We start from the raw sequence: 21,645 nt of genomic DNA, 5'->3' as shown, positions 1-21,645 counted from the left end.
TCCCAAAGCAAGATTTTTTGTCTTTATATTTATTTATTTTTTCTTCAACGTTTTTATTATTAATTTATTTTGTTATATGATGTACAGAGTGTGAACGAAAATTAAGATGTCATTATTAGCAAATCTCCCAATCATGAATGCTTTTCTGTGTTAATGTTCAAAGCATTCAATAAAAAAAAAGACTCTAATTCAGGAGTCATGTGATCACTGATCACTTTCCATGGAGGGACAGAACCCAGGGTTAATTAAGAATATCTCCGTTTGTATTCGTATTTGGAAGATTAACCAACGTTGGTTAAATGGGCTTGAAACGATATGAGGGTTAGAAAATTATTACATTTTAAAGGGGTCATATGCTGGGATTTATACTTTTCCTTTCTCTTTGGAGTGTTACAAGCTGTTCGTGTATAGATAAGATCCTTAAAGTTGCAAAGACTAAAGTCTGAAATCCAAGGAGATTTTCTTTATAGAAGTTAACCACACCCCTTGAAACAGCACATTTAAACACGTCCCCACATGTCTACATCACGATGTGGGAAGATCTGCATAACACCACCCAAATGTTCATGCAAAGAAAGAAGGCTTAACTTTTATTCTCACTTTTGCCGCTAGCGCATTGTCGTGGAGATCCTGTGTGTTTTCTTGTGAAAGCGAAACTTCTTTGTTTGGCCTACCAAATGAGGACACAATTAGAAATCAGTGGTTAAGTAAAAACCAAATATTCAGATGTGTGCAGCACATTTTATGGAGGACTGTTTCCTGATCCTGGAAGAGAAAACTACTATGCCAGCTGTTCTGACTCACAGTCTGTAAGTATGTTTACATATTTAAAGGATTTGCCACTGATGATTCAAACACGAGTTCTGCGCAGTGTAGAGTAGCGTTTGTTGTTTGTCATTTCTACGATAACAAATGCAGACATGGTTTTATGGTTACACAGCATGATGCAACACAATGCGTAAAAAGACAGTATATGTCAGCGGTTCTCAATTCCAGTCTTCGCGCCTCCCTGCTCTGCACATTTTGATTCTCTTCGCTCCAGATGTTTGTTCTACTCAAACGCACAGTAAGTGCCTTGCGAAGTGGACATCACATGATATTCCACCATGATTTCAGTTCGAAGCGAATGTATGTTCCATTCAAAGTGCACTGAAGTGTTCGAGGCGTGAATTTAAATTGTATTGATTTACAGAGGTATACGATGTCACAATTGTCCGTGTGTGAAGACGCTGCGCAGCGCAAATACATGAATGAATGTTCCGAAGTGAAGAAAACTTCAACAGATTTCCCTGCTCAGTGAGTAGGGAGCAATGAACACTGTGCAGGGACCATCTCAATGGGAACACAGTTCATGCACAGAGCTCACTTCTAGTTGATTATCTGAATCAGGTGTGTTAACAGAGAGACATGCAAAAAATGCAGAGCTGGAGGGTGCGATGACTGAAATTTGAAAACCGCTGCAATGAGTTTTAATATTTTTTGTCTTGGTGCTCTCGGACACATGGTATCACAGCATAGAAAGGGGCTTAACATTTCCGTCACATGCTTGAGGTATTCGGCCAATCACAACGCACTGGATAGCTGGCCAATCAGAGCACCTCACTCTTCAGACCAATGAGCTTTGTAAAAATCTACACGTTTCAGAAAGGCGGGGCATAGAGGAGAAACAATAATATGTGGAAAATAATGTGTTTTTTTTTTTTTTTTACATTAAATAAACCCATTTCATAACACCAAATACACACACACACAAAAAAAAATATTTTTTGGCAACATCATATGATCCCTTTAATTTTAGATGAACTATCCCTTTAAATGTCAAGACGCTCCCCGGAAGGTTAGCATGCAGCGTCAGCACGACCTGATGGTTATTCATGATCTGTACCACTGTTGTCTATTGTAAGGCTAAGTGTCCTGCTATGGCGATGCGTGTCTCAGGATGATCTCGGCGAGGAACAAAGACGAGATTGTGCGATTCTACACGGTCACCGACCCCACGACACACAAGAAAGGCTACACGGTGTATAAAGTGACGGCCAGGGTGAGAATAACCGCATTTCACCGGGGTGTAGGGCACATATGCTAACGCTAATATTCATCAGGGACACTAACACAAACCAATAAACATCAGAGTGGATGATTTGATCAATGATTTGGTCACATCTGTGATGACATGCATGTTTTGGGTTGTGTTTGCTGATGGAAAGTAAATCTGAACCGGTCACAGTCAGATGTGTTACATCATATCCATAATCCTGTTATTATTTTTCTGTCTTTGAGGAAAACGCTCTTATTTATTAAGTCTTCACTCTTTGATTGACACTTGTCAACGGAAATATCAGTTCAAATGCGTCTGAATCTGACACAGACGTAATGTCAAATCAGTAAATGTGTTATTAATAATGGTGTTTTAGATGGTGCTCTTTGTTTCAGTTTTTGTATTCTCTTCCTTTTTTTTCTCTCATGCATAACTATTACACGCAATAAACAGCTGACTAAACCAGAATTTTTGTTCATAATGTAGACTGAGGACATTTGCCTATGTAGTAGTTATATATTAAATATTATTCTGTTTCTCTACAGATTATTTCACGCAAGAACCCCGAGGACATTCAGGAGGTGAGAATAAACAAGCAAACAAATTCACTCTTGAAAATAAATAAATAAAAATTAAATTACATTACATTAATCATATATGTCTCTATTCTGACTGTGAATGGTTCATCAGTGCACATTATTCCACAGGCTCCGAAGGTTAGGCTAACCAAGACTGACACAACACTTACATATTATTGCTCTTTTGTTGGTTTTGATTGATTCTGTTAACCTCATAATTAAGTCGCTTTGGATAAAAGTGTCTGCTAAATGACTAAATGTAAAATATTGTCAGAATGTTTCATCACAATGTAATAACTTGACCTGTCACTGAAACAACATATATGTAAATGTGTTGTCATTAAGTCTTTATGTTGACCAATGTCCAAATAGCTGTTGAAGCATTATTTTATGCTGTTGTTGTAGACGATGCAGCCTCTCTGAAATCTTGCCAGTAGTTATACACTCACCTAAAGGATTATTAGGAACACCTGTTCAATCTCACTAATGCAATTATCTAATCAACCAATCACATGGCAGTTGCTTCAATGCATTTAGGGCTGTGGTCCTGGTCAAGACAATCTCTTGAACTCCAAACTGAATGTCAGAATGGGAAAGAAAGGTGATTTAAGCAATTTTGCACAACCATTTCTAGGGTTTCCAAAGAATAGTGTGAAAAGGGAAAAACATCCAGTATGCGGCAGTCCTGTGGGCGAAAATGCCTTGTTGATGCTAGAGGTCAGAGGAGAAAGAGCCGACTGATTTAAGCTGATAGAAGAGCAACTTTGACTGAAATAACCACTCAATACAACTGAGGTATGCAGCAAAGCATTTGTGAAGCCACAACACGCACAACCTTGAGGCGGATGGGCTACAACAGCAGAAGACCCCACCGGGTACCACTCATCTCCACTACAAATAGGAAAAAGAGGCTACAATTTGTACGAGCTCAACAAAATTGGACAGTTGAAGACTGGAAAAATGTTGCCTGGTCTGATGAGTCTGGATTTCTGTTGAGACATTCAGAAGGTAGAGTCAGAATGTGGCGTAAACAGAATGAGAACATGGATCAATCATGCCTTGTTACCACTGTGCAGGCGTGTGGTGGTGGTGTAATGGTGTGGGGGATGTTTTCTTGGCACACTTTATTCCCCTTAGTGCCAACCGGGCATCGTTTAAATGCCACGGCCTACCTGAGCATTGTTTCTGACCATGTCCATCCCTTTATGACCACCATGTACCCATCCTCTGATGGCTACTTCCAGCAGGATAATGCACCATGTCACAAAGCTCGAATTATTTCAAATTGGTTGAACATGACAATGAGTTCACTGTACTAAAATGGCCCCCACAGTCACCAGATCTCAACCCAATAGAGCATCTTTGGGATGTGGTGGAACGGGAGCTTCGTGCCCTGGATGTGCATCCCACAAATCTCCATCAACTGTAAGATGATATCCTATTAATATGGGCCAAAATCTCTAAAGAATGCTTTCAGCACCTTGTTGAATCAATGCCACGTAGAATTAAGGCAGTTCTGAAGGCGAAAGGGAGTCAAACACAGTATTAGTATGGTGTTCCTAATAATCCTTTATGTGAGTGTAGTAATTAGATGCATGTTACATTTACATTACATTTATTCATTTAGCAGATGCTTTTATCCAAAGCGACTTACAGATGAGGACAATGGAAGCAATCGAAAACAACAAAAGAGCAATGATATATGATATGTTATGTTATGATATATGATAATGTAATGAAGATTACAGCAGTAATTTAAATGAATGAAAAATGCTGTTTTTTATCTTGTTGAGTCTTGTTTGACTCGACTTTGGCACATTGCAGAAGTAAAATGAAATGCAAATGTCATTTCATTTAGACTTATGTAAAATAACAATGTTTGGAAAACTGCAAAGCATAGCAAAATTTTGTTTTTAAAATTTTTTTCACATTTTTTTAGTTATTATCAGGCATTCATCACAGGTCTTTATTTGTCTGACTTCCTCTCACTAGATCACAGTGTGGAAAAGGTATAGTGATTTCAAAAAGCTTCATCAAAACCTTTGGCAGATACACAGAAACCTCTATGGGCAGTCAGAGCTCTTCCCTCCCTTCGCAAAAGCTAAAGTCTTTGGTAAGTGTGTGTGTGTGATTGAGACAGAGTGTGCTGGGTTTTTAAGGGAAGGGTTTTTTTCTCTTTACATTGTGTATTTATTCTTAAAAGGTAGGTTTTTAGTTAAAACAGTTACACAGTTTTAGTATTTTTATTGTTAGTATAAAATGTAATCACAGAACTGTCACTTTCCTTGTCTGACCAGTTGCATTTTTACTACATGTGCAGTTTATTGATCAAGTACTGTACTTCATGTTTGTTGATGTAATTGCAGTGAACTGAATATTGTTGTTGCATATTTAGCTCATTTAAATATCACCAAGGTAACATAGATAAGGTTTTCTCTGATATATCCGACGTGCTATAATATGTATCTGAAAAAGATAATTTATTTATCCAGTGAAATATTGCAGGCCAAAAAATACATTATCTGCTATGCCAGGATATTTCCACCACGGGAAATTTTTTAATAAAAATAGATGCATAAAAATGTAATCCTGAAAGTGTTGTTTGTTTAGATTGTTACTTCTATCTTAAGTTGTGTATTTGTGTTTGAAGGTCGTTTTGATGAGTCTGTGATTGAAAAGAGAAGGCAGTGCTCTGAGGATTTGTTGCAGTTCAGTGCTAATATTCCTGCTCTGTATGGCAGCCAGTACATGCAGGATTTCTTTAAGGTATGTATATGAACTGGGATAGCTATCAGAGCTGTCAGGTTGTTTTCAGTGATATTTGCATTTATTCATCTGTCAATTAGTGATCTGCATTTTAAATACAGGCCTTCAATTTGATGAATTCCAATAAGAAACGTTGTTTCATAAGTAACAGGATAACAGGACACCCTCTGTACATCACACATCACACATTACATTTACTTACACATATTTATATAATAAAAAGTAGATAGTATAGAAAGAAAATGGAACGCTACTGTTACAGGGTGTTTTTTTTTTTTAATCAAAAATGTCAATCAAATAGAGAATGCTTGTGTTAGAAGCAGGCGTCTGAACCGGTTCAAGTAACAAAAACAAAAATTGGAAATGAACAAAATTCTGACAGGAACAGAACCAGAAGCAGAAACTAAATCAAATGTTATAGTCCCAAACAGAATCGAATATTTTAAATGGCCATTAACCGGTTAATAACATTAATTTATTGTTCCATTTAATATTTGAAATTTGCTGTCAACCAATCAGGAATGATGGATTCAACAGATCATGCGCACCTGCAGCGTTTGTGAACGGAGAAAACAGAATAAAACTATAGGCGTACATAAAAAGGAATAGCCTATATGGCCTACACAAAATGTATTTCATTTAAATCATTGAGCGATCAACAAAATGAAAGAAAGAAAAATGTGCTGAGTTTCGTTTTATTGTTGTGATGCGATCCAAAGTTCACAAAGGAAAACGAGACAGCAGAAAATAATGTTCTTTATTTTTAAAAAGCTTTACAGTTTTATTTATTTTAACATTTTATTTATTTAGGGAATCTTGACCATTTTGAGTGATTTTTTTCTGTATAACTGTATAACTAAGCAGTGTTGCTATGCCCGTATCGCGCTGACGCCTCATGACACCGAAACAACATATATTTGGGGGGTTTTGTTGTGTGAGCCTATGCGACTTGTTTTTTTTTTCCCTCTCTCGTATAAAATCTCAACGCAGTCCTGAGTTCTGCAGTTAGGGGTTAGTTTTTCTGACCTCATGGCATGGTCATTTTTTTATTTGTAAAAATAATTGCTAAGTAATCACTAGTCTGGTTTTGTTTGTAATTATGAGGTATGGTGTATTGAGCGATGTTAATTTTTAAATTGTTTTCTGTTTGTCCGCAAATAACTCTGCACTACTTAAGAGTTAATCAAAGTGGCCACATGATGCATTGTAAAGCTCTGGCTCTAAGCTTTCAAATATGACACCTGTCTTGTGTTGTTCAAGATAGTGGTTAAAAATAGTAATATTTTAAGAACTGATCACAATAAGTCTTTAAAAAATTTGTGTTAATCCATTCAGTGGTTGCTTAGTAATTTGATTATGAATTTTTTCATGTAGGAGGTGTCAGACTCACACTTTGTTTGTGAACATCAAGAAATAATTTATAATAACTTTTGGAAAACCATTCAACTATTTAAGGTTTTGCCACTGACTTTTACTGGGTGCTTAATTAAAATGCCAGTGAACTACTGTCCTGAAATAAGTCATTAATTATATTATTAAAAATAAGGGCAGTCAATCAACAGGTGATCATAATCTAATAAATAGCTTGATCTGCAGTGTATGACGAGATGACTTACGGGCTGAAAGAGAGTTTGAACGAGAGATGCTGTTTGCATCTTTTCACTTTGCAATTTTATGTCAATTGTGTCTTAACATTACTCTGACAAAGCTTCAGGTAATTAAGGGAAATATAAGAGGACCGTTTCGAAGCCTGCTGTGGGTGATACACTGCTGCCAGTTGGTGGAGCTGTGAGCTTGACTAACAATAGCCAAATCTGTGCGATCAACCTACTTCATCTAACATACAGCTCAAGTTTGGTCTAAATCATTCACTGCGTGTGGAGGATATGAGGCACTTCCTGTCTCTGCTTTTTTTTTGCTGACTGGGGTGTCCACTAGCACGTAATGAGCAGAGCAGGTGATTTCGGTGAGATCTAATGAGATGATTTGTTCGTCTACAACAACCTAGCAATGGCCTGGCAACCAGAACACCCTAGCAATTAACTATATTTATTTTTCTCTTATTAGACATCTTCTCATTTCCATTTGTACTATTTTGAAGTTGTAATTATTAAATTTATTTTAAAATGTTGCAAATGTTATAAAGAATAGTAGTAGATTTGTCCAAATTTTTGACTGGTAGTGTAGTTTTTTTTAGTTTTTTGTCAGACAGAATAAACACAGTTTCCTTTCCTGAATCTCTTTGTTAATCACTTCCTCCCCATCTCACAGGAAGTAAACATTGTAACCTCAAGTGGCTTGTGTGTGTTTTAGGGTGGTGAGGTGCAAGACAGCTCTGAGCTCATCGGCCCAGCCGAGCCCTTCTCTGATTTCTTAGCTGACAGCCTCTTAGATAGCAGTTCTGAAGGTAAGATCATCCGTAAAGTGTCAAACTCACTTTGTTAAATTAAAGTCACACTTAAAAAAATGGCCCACATCCAGTAAAGTAAATTTTTGTATTCCCCAAAATACTTTTTAAGAGTGTTTTTAAAACAAAACTTATGATTGTAAATTTTAGTAAATTTATTGTTATTTCAAATTAATTATTGTAATTAAGCAGTATAACATAACAATATAGTACATGTTGCTGTGCTAGTGATTTGCATAATTTGACACACACTAGTGAATAATATAACTCATGATTATGTAATTTCAAAATGCAGTAATAACTGTACAAAAAGCTGTTTAATTTTGTATTTTTTTCTATGCTGCCTTTCCGTAGCTTCTAAAGATATCAGTGTTGTGGATGATTTGACTGTGGGCAACCCATGTGAACATGAGCGTAAGTGAGAGTTTCCTGAATGTGTGAATTATCTTGTCATGATGCCAAAATTTCAGTACTAATACCATTAACATTTTTATTGTTCTCTGTACCAGTTTTGTTACTATGGCGAAAACTGCTACAATTATTTAGCTGGTTAACTATATTATTTAACTGTGTCAAAATAAATTCTGTTCTGAGTACGGAGATTGTCACCGGATTATCTAATTCACTGACAATAACTATAACTAATTCCCTGACTGTTTGCTAGAGACACCTGAAAATTTCTCTTTTGTCAACATTTGACTTCATCCTAAAAGAACCCTTTGCTTTTTCTTCTTAATCTCTCCCTGTCTAGTTTGTACTAATCTGAACAATGCCTGAAACTTTTCACTACGAGGACTTCCTTGGTTTATTAGCCTCTTTATGATGAATCACTTGTTGTATTCCTCAGTTGTAAGTCGCTTTGGATAAATGCATCTACAAAATGAATAAATGTAAATGTACCTTGTTCAACATCTTGGCATTGACATTTAATATGATTAATTTCAAATAGATTTTTGTTATTAAAAATGGTTTCGCCACTGCAAGGAAATACATTATTGGAAAAAAGGGGAAACAAGAAGTGTCTAGTATCTTCTCAATTCATTGAGTGATTTAGAGTAGAGTAGATCTTGAGGTTTATCACATGGAGATCACATGTCTTAGTGCTATCATGTGACATAGCACTGAGACATACAACAGGCTTTTAAATAGTCTATTTATATTCAACAAAATCGCTTCAAACTTTGTAAAGCTAATTTCAAGACATGGATGATATAAAATTGCAAAGAATATCTTAAATGGTAATATATCCTTCTTAGAAACACTTTTCTTTGTGTATTTTTGAGGCTCTTGGTATGCTTAAAATTGTATGAAATGCAGGGCACACAGCAGAGTTCTCAGTCATTAGGCAAATACAAAAATTAAAACAAGGACAAGCTGTATAAGTGGACTCTGTAGTGCCCCCTTTTGACTAAAGTTGGGAGGGGGTCAGCTATACAACCCTGCTGCTGGAGGGCGTTTAACTCCAGCTAGTTTCAACACACTTGTCCGGAAGATTTTAGTGATCTTGAAGACTAAAGCTGGTTCAGTTGTGTTGAACTGTGGCCGGAGCTAAACTACGCTGGAATATGGCTCTACAGAAGCAGGATTGCCCTACAGTCACCAGACTCAAATACATTGTTGTTGTAAAGCCATACAACTTTCAAAATTAGTTATTAGCTCTGCCCAACAGGAAGTCAGCTGTTCTGAATTCATGCTAGATTTGTGTCGTTGATGACAGGTGGCAGCAGTGATAGTGAGCTGAATTCTCTGGAGGTTGATGGAGACACTCTGGCTGCAGTGGATGATGGAATGGCATCAGGCAGCATCAGGCACACAACAACAAAAAGCAACTCATCTCCTATCCAGCAGCGAGTGACGTCCCAAAGCCAGCTGGGAGTAGAGTCCAGCCATAGCAGTGGGGGGGCTTTGAGTTTCACCTCCAGCCTCAGGAACTACTCCGAGAAGAAGGACTACCTGGAAGAGGCCAGTGAGCAGATCGCTCTAGCTGTCCAGAAAGAAGTGGAGCAGGACTTTGCAGTGGCGTTTTCCTACTACCGTAGAGGTGTAGATCTTCTGCTGCAGGGTGTGCAAGGTATATAATTGAATGCATACATCTTTATTTCAACATGCAGAACTGGCTTCATGTGCTCGGTTTGACTTATTCCAGGGTTTTAGCAGAAAGTCATCTAAGCATGTTTCTCTTGACCACAATTAAGAGAAAACAGTTTAACACGCCTTGGTTTCTGCCAAAAATGTGACATACTGTGAGTACTAAATGCAGAAATTTGCCAGTATACCCAGTTGTTAACAGTTCACAGTATTTTGTTTACAGCCAAAACTATCTGAATTTGAGCCCTGTAGGCTTTCTTATTACAGAAACATGGACAGTGTATACAGCTCAACAGTAACAGCAGCTGAATAATAAACACTTACCCAGACAATACATGTTCGTGGGCTTCTCAATCACTGATGACTCATTTCAGGCAGCTCAGAATCAGTTCTTTCTTTTGGGAGATCGTAGACCTTTTACATTCACAAACAGCTATATTACAGACAGACTACATATATAAAATGTATGAAAAAGCTTAAAAGGGGCACTTTAGCATCAGCTTAATTAGAATATGTAACAGTCTACTATGGATAAATTGTAATTTTATGTTATATTTGTTATGTTATACATCATCATTTGTAGTGATTCATTCTCTCCAAATGTTAAACTTGTGAAGTTGCACATATCCAAGTTTGAAATACAGTTTTAATACTAAGCAAATAAACCAAACTCACCTTTTGGAGTGGACCGTTAAACAGACATGGAAGTTTATTGCGAGTGTATGTGTTGCATATATTTCAGGGGAGGTAAGTCCCAGCAGAAGGGAGGCTGTGAAGAGGAAGACAGCTGAATATCTGATGCGTGCCGAGCTCATTTCTGGACAGCTCAAAGACAGCATGGGTCAGAGCTCCACTCAGAGCAGGGTCAGTGTGTGTATGATCTTTCACCTTCACAATCAAACATGAGGCCTCATTTGCAAAATGCCCATTTTTACAGTTACTTTTAATTGATGATGTAAAAGTGAGTGAACACATTTTATGAATGAGTGCACATTTTATGAATGTGGCTCTTAAACTTTTCCATTAGCGTAATATTTTTGTGTCATATTGCCTGTACTATGTGTTGTTTCATTTGTTTTTTTTTCATGTTTTGTCATTGATGGTTGTGTCTTCAGGCATTGGGCTCGCAGTGCTGTGGTGGCTTGTGGACTGAGCAGACTCATTCTGATGAGCTAATGCATTACAGAGTGCTGGGCATTATTGATAAGGTACAATATTATGTTTTAATATTAAAACTGCATTATGATCGTTACTGTATACAACACAAAATATTATGGAAATTTTTAAAGGAATAGTTCATTAAAATGAAAGCCAAGTCATTATTTATTGCTCCCATCTCATCTCTTGTGAAGCATGTTCCGAAAGAAAGGCCTAATCTTCTTGATTTTGAATAAAGCAAATCTACAGGATCGGGCAGTTTTATTAATGTGGTCTGAGAATGTTAGCTGATCATCAATCATAACTACAAGGAGTTATGGATTATGTGCCTAACTGGATGGTGAAATTAGGATGAAACGATGGGTTTGCTGGAACCACAAGCAGTTCTGTCTTGGAAAGGTTAAGTTGAATGTAATGGTCCTTCATCCAGCAAGAAATGTCTGTTAGACAAGCTGAGATGCGAATAGCTACCGTCGGATCATCAGGATGGAATGAGAGGTAGAGTTGAGTGTCATCAGCATAGCAGTGATATAAAAAGCCATGTTTCTGAATGACCGAACCTAGTGATTTCATGTAGACAGAAGAAAAGTGGTCCAAGAACTGAGCCCTGAGGCACCCCAGTAGTTAGATGTTGCGACTTGTACACCTCACCTCTCCAAGACACCTTGAAGGACCTGGGGTGCGGTTCCTGAGATGCTCTTTGCCATAAGGGTTGACAGGAGGATCTAGTGGTTAACCATGTCAGCAATCAGCAGACATATCCAGAAAGATAACTATTGAAGATTTGGATTCCGATCTTGCCAGTCTTAGGTCTTCAACAAGTGAGAGCAAGGCAGTCTCGGTTGAATATCCACTTCTGAAACCAGATTAGTTGCTGTCAAGGAGGTTGTTCTGTGTTAGAAAGGCAGAGACTCGGCTCAAGACACAGCTCGTTCAAGTGTTTTTACAATATAATGAAGAAGGGAAGTTGGTCTGTAGTTCTAAAAAAAAAAGATGGGTTAAGAGTGGGTTTCTTAAGTAGAGGGGTTATACGTGCCTGTCTAAATAAGCGAAAAACACCAGTGTGAAGGGATTTTAATGACAGTATTGTCATCTGTAGAACTGCTTTATTGATTAAGCATCTTCATTTCAAAGATGGTAAATTTTGAAACCTTGACACCTGTTATTGAACTGAACTGAATCAACAGTGAACCGATTCAGTGACACTGCATAACTTCCTAGATGAAAGGATGGTTAGAGCACAGAATTATACACTTTCCTAAGAAAGTATTTGTGGTTAAACATTGTTTGATGCCTGTGTTTATACGTTTAATTCATGTGCAGGTTCTCTTGGTGATGGATAGAAGAACACAGGAAACATTTATTTTGAAAGTAAGTGGTTCATTTACAGTAAATAACACCTTATAATTTAACAGGCATGGGCCACAGATATGCTGTGCTTCAGTTTAAGTTGACTGTTTCATTTTTATTTGCATAGTAATAGTTGTAAAATCCCCTGCCTTGTGTTCTGTACCAAACTGTCATAAAAGTTTTGTTGGCCTTAAAATTACAATTTCTAAATTCAATTCAATTTCCTTTTGTATTTGGGACTTTTCATAAATGTGGGAGAAAAGACAACGTTATAAGAGATTACAGTAACATTTCAGTAAAGATTTAACATTACAGTAAAGTGTAGGCATAAACTACAAATACAGGACCCCTGATTATGTACTGCTATGACTTCTGTGTGTGTGCAGGGTTTAAGGAAAAGCAGTGCATGTGGACGTGTTAAGAAGACTATTTTGCCTCGTTCCGTGCCTAACATGGTACAACTGGAGAAATACATAATATCAGAGGACTCCATCTTTCTTTTATTGCAGTATGCTGAGGGTGAGTTGTTTTCATTGTTTTTGCTTTTTTTGCCTAATCGTGTAAACAGGATGTTGAGTAGTACTTCCTCTGTCTCCTCAGGTGGTAAATTGTGGTCTCATATCTGCAAGTATCTGCGTGAGAACAGTCCAGAAGAAAGCTTCAACATACCTTTCATCCAGAAAGCTCACTCTGTAGCGGTACATTCAACCCTGAACCCTGTAGACACCGGTTCCAGCAGTGTGGATTCTCGGGACCTAAGCCTTGGGGAGAATCCCTCAGCACCCCAACTGGCAGACTCCGGTGCCACCTCTGAAGAGGAGTGCACCAACAGCTACTTGACACTGTGCAATGAGTATGAGCAGGAGAAGCTGGATCCAGATGAGGACCGCAGCTCACTCGCTCCTCTGTTAACACAGAAACATACATGCTCCATGTTGAGCACTGATAGTCTGTGCTCTCCGATATCGATGCAGGAGCTGTGCTTGTTCACTGAGGAAGAGCAATTAGCCGGCTTTGAGGACCAATGCACACATTTACCGGACCATCCGGACCAATCACCGCCAATGGAGCTCTTCCACAGTGACAGGAGAGAAGCCTGCAAGCCATCAATTGTACCCTCAGATGATGGTTCAGAGCTCACAGAGGAGCCAGTGGAGATGATGCAGGAAGTGTCGGATCTCTGGAGGTCTGATAGTGATCAATGCTCGAACGATCTGGTGCCGGTGATTTCCTTTAAAGAAGCTGTACTGGAGGATGCCACTGTCAGCTGTGCTGTTGAGGGACAACCGCCTGATTTATTGGTCAATCTGCCAGTGCTTGAAGATGGCACAGTGGACACGAAGGATGAAGAGCTCATCACCCAAGACATCGCTTTTGCTGCAGTGGCCAAAACCTCTCCTACATTTGGCAGGCCGGATGTTCTACAGAGAGGAGAGAAAGAGGAGTTGGACCAGTCCGTTGATGTTGCCACTTCTCCTCTTCTACACAGACCATCAAAAACATCTTTTAGAACAGACTCATTGACTCTGTCTTCCCCTGAGCTCTCTGGCACACTGGACGCAGCTGTTCCTAGAACTCAGATGGACTTTGTTCAGCATGAAGAAGTGGGCTTGAGGTCCAAAGGCACTGTAGGAGAACAGGAGGATGAGGAAGTGTCCAAGTTGTTTCAAGAGCTTGATAAGTTGGCCGCAGTTTCATTAGACACACGCATCCCAGAGGCTCTAGTGAGGAACTGGGCTGCTGACATGGTTATGGCTCTGGATGCTCTGCATCAGGAGGGCATTATATGCCGAGACCTGAACCCCAGCAACATACTGCTAAACCACGCAGGTGAATCAATCAATCTTACTTCATTACACTATTCAAGAGCCCTGTTACTTCATACTGGCTTTTGATAATGGCATTTATGTGTTAGAAGAATACTCCTAATAGATCTTATCAATTTTAAAATTTACAGGCTAGTGCTAATGGTTAGTAGCTAGTTGGGTTATTTGGCAAACCAGCCTGGTTAAATATTGGAAAGAACACATGCTTGGTTTGTTCTATTTAACTCCACTATTGTTTAAAAATAACTTTATTAGTGGCTTAATATGGGTTGAAAATTCGAAATCACACACAAAATTATTAGAATTAACAATCATAATCAAAAGTTGAACATTTATTAATAAGCAAGAACACCCATGGACAAAAAATAAAAGACAAATAGTTTTGATTGGCTGCTGTTCAGGGGGAACTGCCACCTCACATTTCATTTATTTGATTTTTTATTAACTCACAGTCCCAATGCAGCTCTTACATTAAAGCTCAATTTGGAAAACCCTGTTGTGATGTAATGTTTAATGCATTTTGTGATGTTGATATAAAAACAAATAACCTAGATCACTAACAACAGCTTTTATTGTGTAATCTGTAATCAGTAACAGACTACAACTTGTATGTAATTACCTAGGACTGCTAACAAATACAGAAAACCAACCAATTCCACTGGGTTCATTGAGTGTGTATATATTTACATTAACATTTATTCATTTAGTAGATACTTTTATCCAAAGCGACTTACAAATGAGGACAATGGAAACAATCAAAATCAACAAAAGAGCAATGATATATAAGTGCTACAACAAGTCTCAGTTAGGTTAACACAGTACATGTAGCAAGGGCTTTTAAATAATATAATAAATAAGAAGAAAACCGATAGAATAGAAAAAGAATAGAGCAAGCTAGTGTTAGAGGTCTTTTTTATAATTGTATAATAAGTGTAAATAAAATAGATAGAATAAAAAAAGATTAGAAAGGTAGTTAGATTTTTTTTAAGAATAGAATTAGAATAGTGAGTGTTAAAGTTAGAGGGTCAAATAAAGATGGAAGAGATGTGTTTTTAGCCGATTCTTGAAGATGGCTAAGGACTCAGCTGTCCGGATTGAGTTGGGGAGGTCATTCCACCAGGAGGGAACATTTAATTTAAAAGTCCGTAAAAGTGACTTTGTGCTCTTTTGGGATGGCACAATCAAGCGACGTTCACCTGCTTCACATAAGTTTGAAGTAATGAATTAAGGGGTGCAGAGCCAGTGGTAGTTTTGTAGGCAAACATCAATGCCTTGAATTTTATGCGAGCAGCTATTGGTAGCCAGCGCAAACTGATAAACAGAGGTGTGACATGTATTCTTTTCGGCTCATTAAAAATTAATCTTGCTGCGGCGTTCTGGATTAATTGTAAAGGTTTGATTGAACTGGCTGGAAGACCTGCCAAGAGAGCATTGCAATAGTCCAGCCTGGACAGAACAAGAGCTTGAACAAGGAGTTGTGCAGCATGTTCCCAAAGAGGGCATGATTTTATTTATATATATATATATACATACACACACTGTACATTATATATTATATTATAGTATATATAATGAACAGTACTCAGCACAAATTAGTACACAGGTGGCAAATTAACGATGTAAAATAAGTAACTTACGTAAATAACAAACATAAGGTCTGTCCTATTTAACTTCTGAGAGATGACCTCCCTGGTCTTTAATGAAGAGTGTCACTCAACTGGTCTCTTATACACAATCCACAGGTGTTAAGTGTTTTACGAATCTGTGAAATGCTCATCCACTAAAAGATTTGGGAGAATGTACCGTTTAATCATTAAGTTGAAAATTACTGACACCTTCAGCACTCATACATTATATTATGATAACAACTATTATTTTAATATTACTTTATAATCACTATTATTTTTTAAGTGCCTTAAATCTCAAATAAATGTGTGTAAACATCATGTACAGTATCATTCATGCAATCATTTTATGGAGTCTTAAATTACAATTGAAGAAAGACTAGCATACATTATATAATAACTTTATTAATTCTCTCTCTCTCTTTCAGGTCGTGTGCAGCTCACCTATTTTTGTAGCTGGAGTGATGTAGAGGAGTCATGTGACCCGATCGCCCTCTCTAAGATGTACTGTGCACCAGGTCAGCTTGTCTTAATCTTATAGGCACAGTCTTGTCCTGTATTTGTGCTATTTCATTAAATGCACTGTATTTTCTTTTTTGAGCTCACTATTCACTGACTCTGACTCAGAGAGGAAAGAATAAAAGTTTCGTAACAGTACAGGCAGATTTTGCCTGGATTCACAATTGTTGGGGAGGGTGCAGGAAGAGAGGTGCAGATTCAGTAGTCTTATTTTAATGCAGTTGGCATTTAGCTTGCAACAATAAAGAAACCTAACTAAATCTATCTCAAGGGGGAAAACCACAGGCCAGGGCAAGTCAGAAATTTGTCAGAATCTGACAAACAGAGCTGACTGGAACCAACCAAACTAACAGAACAGCAAGTATAAGTAACCAAACAGTATTGAGTATATATACATTTGTTTTGTTTTGGTATGGTATGGGTGCTATTATCAAATGGGGAAATGGCCATTCTTTATAATAATTTATTATAATAAAACGGATTATATTTGAAGTAGCGCTTCAATAATGAGAATTATCGCAGTATACTGTTGATCAGAAGGCTTTTAAATTTACAAAGCACCGTCATTTACCATGTATTTACTGTAGTAACACTAAATGAAACGAGGTGTTGTGGCAAAAATGTGAGATTCTTTTGAAATGTTCAATTTAATTATTTTTTTTATAATTGAATTTAACCATTTAAAAATTAGGTTGTTATAATTTTTACAGATGTTGCTGTTTATGTTAATGAACATAAGTTTTCATCTGCATCCTAATACAAGCTACTACTACTGTCAACTCGAGCTACTGTTAAATGTGCATTTCTAAGAGACATAAAAAAAAATGTAATGTTACTATTAATATTGCAGCCTGCACTGCAAACTGTGCTGGAAATAAACATAATCAAAGTCAGGCAACACAAACCTGTTTAATGATTTGAAACCGTTTGCACCACTTTCTCCTGTCACTTGATTGTCACTTTTTATTTTGCTGTGTCAATCAATACATCTTAAAGATGGCATTAGTTACAGGAGAGCATGATCCGCACTGATGAGAACAGTCTTCTTTTTAAGTTTTATTTTACATTCATGACCAGTGATGAATGTAAATTAAAATGTAAAGTGAGTGCGGATCATGATCTCCTATACTATGATTTTAAACTATCACTCATCAAAACATGCTGAAACTAAGAAATTCATTTTTCTATTAAGATATTTATTTAGCTAAGGATTAAATGACTGGAAAAGTATTCAAAACATTTCAACATGATACATTTTTTTCTCTCTGTCATTTAGAAGTGGGCGGAATCTGCGAAGAGACATTAGCGTGTGATTGGTGGAGTTTGGGAGCCCTTTTATTTGAGCTCATAGTCGGAAAGGTGAGATTATTTCATCAACAGATGTGCTATCCTTAGTGACTCATTTTCAAAAATATATATATTCTAGGGGTGTAATGGTACGTGTATTCGTACCGGACCGTTTCGGTACAGGGCTTACGGTACAGTGCACGTGTGTACCGAATGACCGAATGCAATATTTTGTTTGCGGAACATATACATTTTCGTGTTTCCAAACAAACATATTAAGTGGCGGAAGTCTTCGCATTCAGCGCAAATCCAGCCCTTCAGCTGATTCTAAGGCTGGTGACACACTGACTGCGTGGCGTGAGCATGGCGTTTCTGCTGTTTGTCAGTTGCGTGACACCTGCTTCGTGTTTTCTGTGTCTTTACACACCAGAATCGTGTCTGACACACTGCTGCTACTGTAATATGACATAGAGGGAGACTGCCGACAGACCAGGATCTTGTCTTCACGACAACAATATCTATACTTCATGTTGAGCATAAATATAAAGCCTACTGATAAAGGACACCGTTATATTTTTGCGAACCGTTACACCCCTAATATATACAGATTTCAGTGTGGCAAATTATAACGAAGGGGTTTTGTGTTTTCTATGTATCTCTGCTTAAATACAAAATACTTAAATGTTGAAGCAATCAAATTTGTTGTTCGTGTACAATTTGGTGTGTGTGCGTTTAGTCTCTATATCACTGTCATCCTGCTGGCATTGGAAGACACTCATCCCTGAACATCCCAGAGTTTGTGTCGGAGGAAGCACGCTCTCTGCTGGAACAGGTATCTATTACAATTGTGAATATTTAATTTATGTCACCTAGCGAACAGAAGTGAGGGTACACTGTTACCAAAGTGTCTAAGCCAGGCTTCCCCTCTCTTTCTGAGTTCAGTTTATCATAGGGAAATGCCTACCTGTTAATGATTTGTATACTCTGTTTAAATGGAAACATACCTCACTTGTTTGCATTTACTGTAATGCATACTGTTTCTGGTTGGATGTTTGAAGGCAGCTCCCTGTAAGTCTTAAAGGTGTCAGGAACTAAAAAAACAAATAAGCCTAAACTTTTCTCCGTCATACCTGAAGTGCTTAAAGGTGCCATAGAATGCATTGATATAATATTTTAAATTGTTCTCTGGTGTCCCTTGAGTGTGTATGCAAAGTTTTATCTCAAAATATCCCACAGATAATTTTTTATACCTAGTTGAAATTGGCACTTTTAGGGTATGAGCCAAAACACTCTATTTATGTGTATGTTCCCTTTAAATGAAAATGAACTGGTCCTCCCCCTCCCTTCGAATGTTGCCAAGTACGTGGTTTTCCCGCGGGTTGCTTTTCATGTCAGCAGGAGTGTTTTTGCAAAAAACCTGGCAACCCTGCTCACTTCTCGGAAGAGTGTTGTAGCTTTAAAAGCTCATGTTTGTGGCATAGCAGTGTTACAGTGACCGTGTTACTGATCTCACATGTTGCTTCCAAACACATTTTTCACACATTACGAATAGCACGTAAAGGCAGCACTAATGAAAACAGGCAGAGATATACAGGCAGAGGCAATGGTAGCTTTAGCAGCATTAGCCTTACAGAGAGCCAAGAAACTCTTTTGGAAAAACAAAATAAGACACGTGATGGTTACTTTGTCTGGCATCTGGACTTTTGCGCACAAAGTGTTGGTAACGATCCCTCTTTCAAAAGCAATCTTTGCACAACTCCAGTGCTGAGATGACCCTCGTTTGTGAGAGAGTCAAATTAGAGAACTTTTCCATTTATTTTAGTCGGGTACATTTCCTTTGAAAATTAAATGTAACCACTGTGTCCTCAGCGGTCTATGGAGACTCCTATGTTCATTGGTGCATCCCAACACACAACACTTTTAATGGCTCTTTGGTGCTGACATTGTGCCTCCAGCAGCTACAGCAGGAGAACAGTAATGGTGGACCGCAGCTTCTCACTCAGGGCTGTGTATATGCTAATAGGGCAGAGAGCGTCACAGATGGGCGGGACTTTCACCGACTATGTCATCATAGTCTGGAACTGCTTGTGTGGAGAGACTGTTTATGATTTTTTTGGAATTATAAAACAATGTTTGGCTGGATTTTTACCATTATAGGCTGTTTTTTTCTGCTGGCATACAACTGTGTTCAAACACCTTATAATAGTGATTTTTGCATTCTATGGCACCTTTGTGCCAGTTCGGGCCAGTCGACATGATCAGATATTTGTTAATTTTTGCTCAAATGGTGCACTTGGCCAGCTACAGAGAGAAACTAGTAGCCAGACAACAGGCAAGTGACCGATCCTGAGTGGCGATGTCACTGTATGCATTCCCCGGGCTGAGAACGGCTCCTAATTGTGCTGAGCTAAACTCAAGTGGAATCATAACTGGAACTGTTCCTTATCATTCATAGAACCTTTTGGCCCAATGGTGGTAACCGCTTGATGTTCGCTGATCTTTTCCTGCTAAAAAGGCATGCTCACAATCATCAGACCATTCAAAATGTCTCTGTTAAAGGAACAACAATAGTAGAAACATTTCTACAAAACCCTCAATAATATCCACACATTTCCAAGAGTTCCAGCTTATTTGTTGGAATAAGGAATTCTAGTGGCGCTTTTTCAGTACACTGTACAAGCTCGGCTCGTCAAGCCTTTGTTTGGTTTTCCACGTGTAAAAGTTGTACCTGTACCTTCTTCCAGACATTTTTTTTCGTATCAACTCCGGCGAGGTTCTGAGCGAGATTAGGTGATTCTAAAATGTGAAGTGAAAACTTCAACAGGTTTTACTGATCCTCTGCCTACCTTTTCCCCCAAGTATGTTACATTCTTCTTAGCAAACTCACACTTTGCCAAATTTAGTATAAGTGAGGTATCATCTGAAAGATTGAAGATGGTTTCAAGAGTTCTCATATGATCTACCCAGCAATTTGAGTACATCACATCATCTAAATAAGCTTCACATTTTCAGATTTATACTCATTGGAATTACTAATGTAGTCAAACCTGTTCATTAGAACGGGGTGTCCCAATGCTTTTGTCAATAAAGTGTATGTCAAATGATCAAGGGAATTTTGGTTTCTCAGTTCATAATCCCTTTAACTTTTGCTTTAAGAAAAGTACATTCTACTGTAATCACCACTCACTCTCTCTCACTCTCTCTCTTTCTCTGTCTGTAGCTGTTGCAGTATAATCCAGTAGAGCGGCTGGGTGCGGGAGTGGCTGGTGTGGAGGATATTAAGTCTCATCCATTCTTTTCTCATGTGAACTGGACCAAGTAAACCATTAAGATACACTTGAAGGAGATGAACGATCTAAATTGACTGTTAAATGTCCATATGCACAAAAACATCAAATGATGGAGAACACATGCTTATTTAATGGCCCAAGCTCATTGTCAACAGTGAGGAAATTACAATGTGGTATACAGGAAGTTTCTGTTTATATCAGGAAAAATATCAATACATATATCCTGTATAAAACTGTTAATATGTATGGGTGCTTAATTTATAGTGTTTACAAAAAGCAGCTGGCACATTTTGACTGCATGAACATCTTTAGCATGTGCTAGAAGGACATGTACTAAGTGATCCTAGTCAGTTGTTTAATTGAATTTTATCACAGGCACTACATATTCTCTACTAACCCATCTGATGCTTTGTGTTATTCATTAAACTTCTCTGTGTCAGTGGGCTTATATTGTTTTTTTCACTGGATGTGTTAGATTCTCAATGTTGGTTTACACACTTTAAGATAACTGTACCTGCAGAATCAAGTCACTTTCATTTCTATATTGCTTTATATAATACAGATTGTGTCAAAGCAGCTTCACAAAGATAAACTGAAGAATCAGAGTTCAGAATATGGAATTCAGATTCTGCTATAAAAGATTATTATTTAGCTTTGAGCACAAAGAAAGAAATAGCTACAGGTGCTTGTGCAGCAGATGATGTGTGTATGTC

The 21,645-nt window shown here is 37.9% G+C and overlaps 1 protein-coding gene across 1 annotated transcript; it reads left to right on the top strand.

The window, feature by feature from the left end:
* Positions 1-1,844: 1,844 nt before the first annotated feature.
* Positions 1,845-21,371, top strand: rps6kc1 (ribosomal protein S6 kinase polypeptide 1). Its single transcript, XM_059513288.1, has 16 exons — positions 1,845-2,041; positions 2,584-2,619; positions 4,609-4,729; positions 5,267-5,382; positions 7,696-7,789; positions 8,144-8,203; positions 9,507-9,860; positions 10,620-10,741; positions 10,993-11,085; positions 12,359-12,406; positions 12,772-12,904; positions 12,986-14,215; positions 16,265-16,354; positions 17,632-17,714; positions 18,379-18,474; positions 20,863-21,371. Exons 1-16 carry the CDS (start codon positions 1,940-1,942, stop codon positions 20,962-20,964), a joined length of 2,880 nt encoding a protein of 959 aa, XP_059369271.1. The 5' UTR covers positions 1,845-1,939; the 3' UTR covers positions 20,965-21,371.
* The last annotated feature ends 274 nt before the right edge of the window (positions 21,372-21,645 follow it).

Source organism: Carassius carassius, chromosome 27, assembly GCF_963082965.1.
Source record: "Carassius carassius chromosome 27, fCarCar2.1, whole genome shotgun sequence".
Lineage (NCBI taxonomy): Eukaryota > Metazoa > Chordata > Actinopteri > Cypriniformes > Cyprinidae > Carassius > Carassius carassius.
Note: the sequence above shows the minus strand (reverse complement) of the source record. Positions and strands in the feature narration are given on the sequence as shown.

Coding starts and splice junctions, on each gene's coding strand:
- rps6kc1 (XM_059513288.1), top strand. CDS start 1,940: ATGATCTCGGCGAGGAACAAAGACGAGATTGTGCGATTCTACACGGTC. Junction 11,086..12,358: donor TGCTGGGCATTATTGATAAG/GTACAATATTAT, acceptor ATTCATGTGCAG/GTTCTCTTGGTGATGGATAG. Junction 12,905..12,985: donor TTTATTGCAGTATGCTGAGG/GTGAGTTGTTTT, acceptor CTGTCTCCTCAG/GTGGTAAATTGTGGTCTCAT.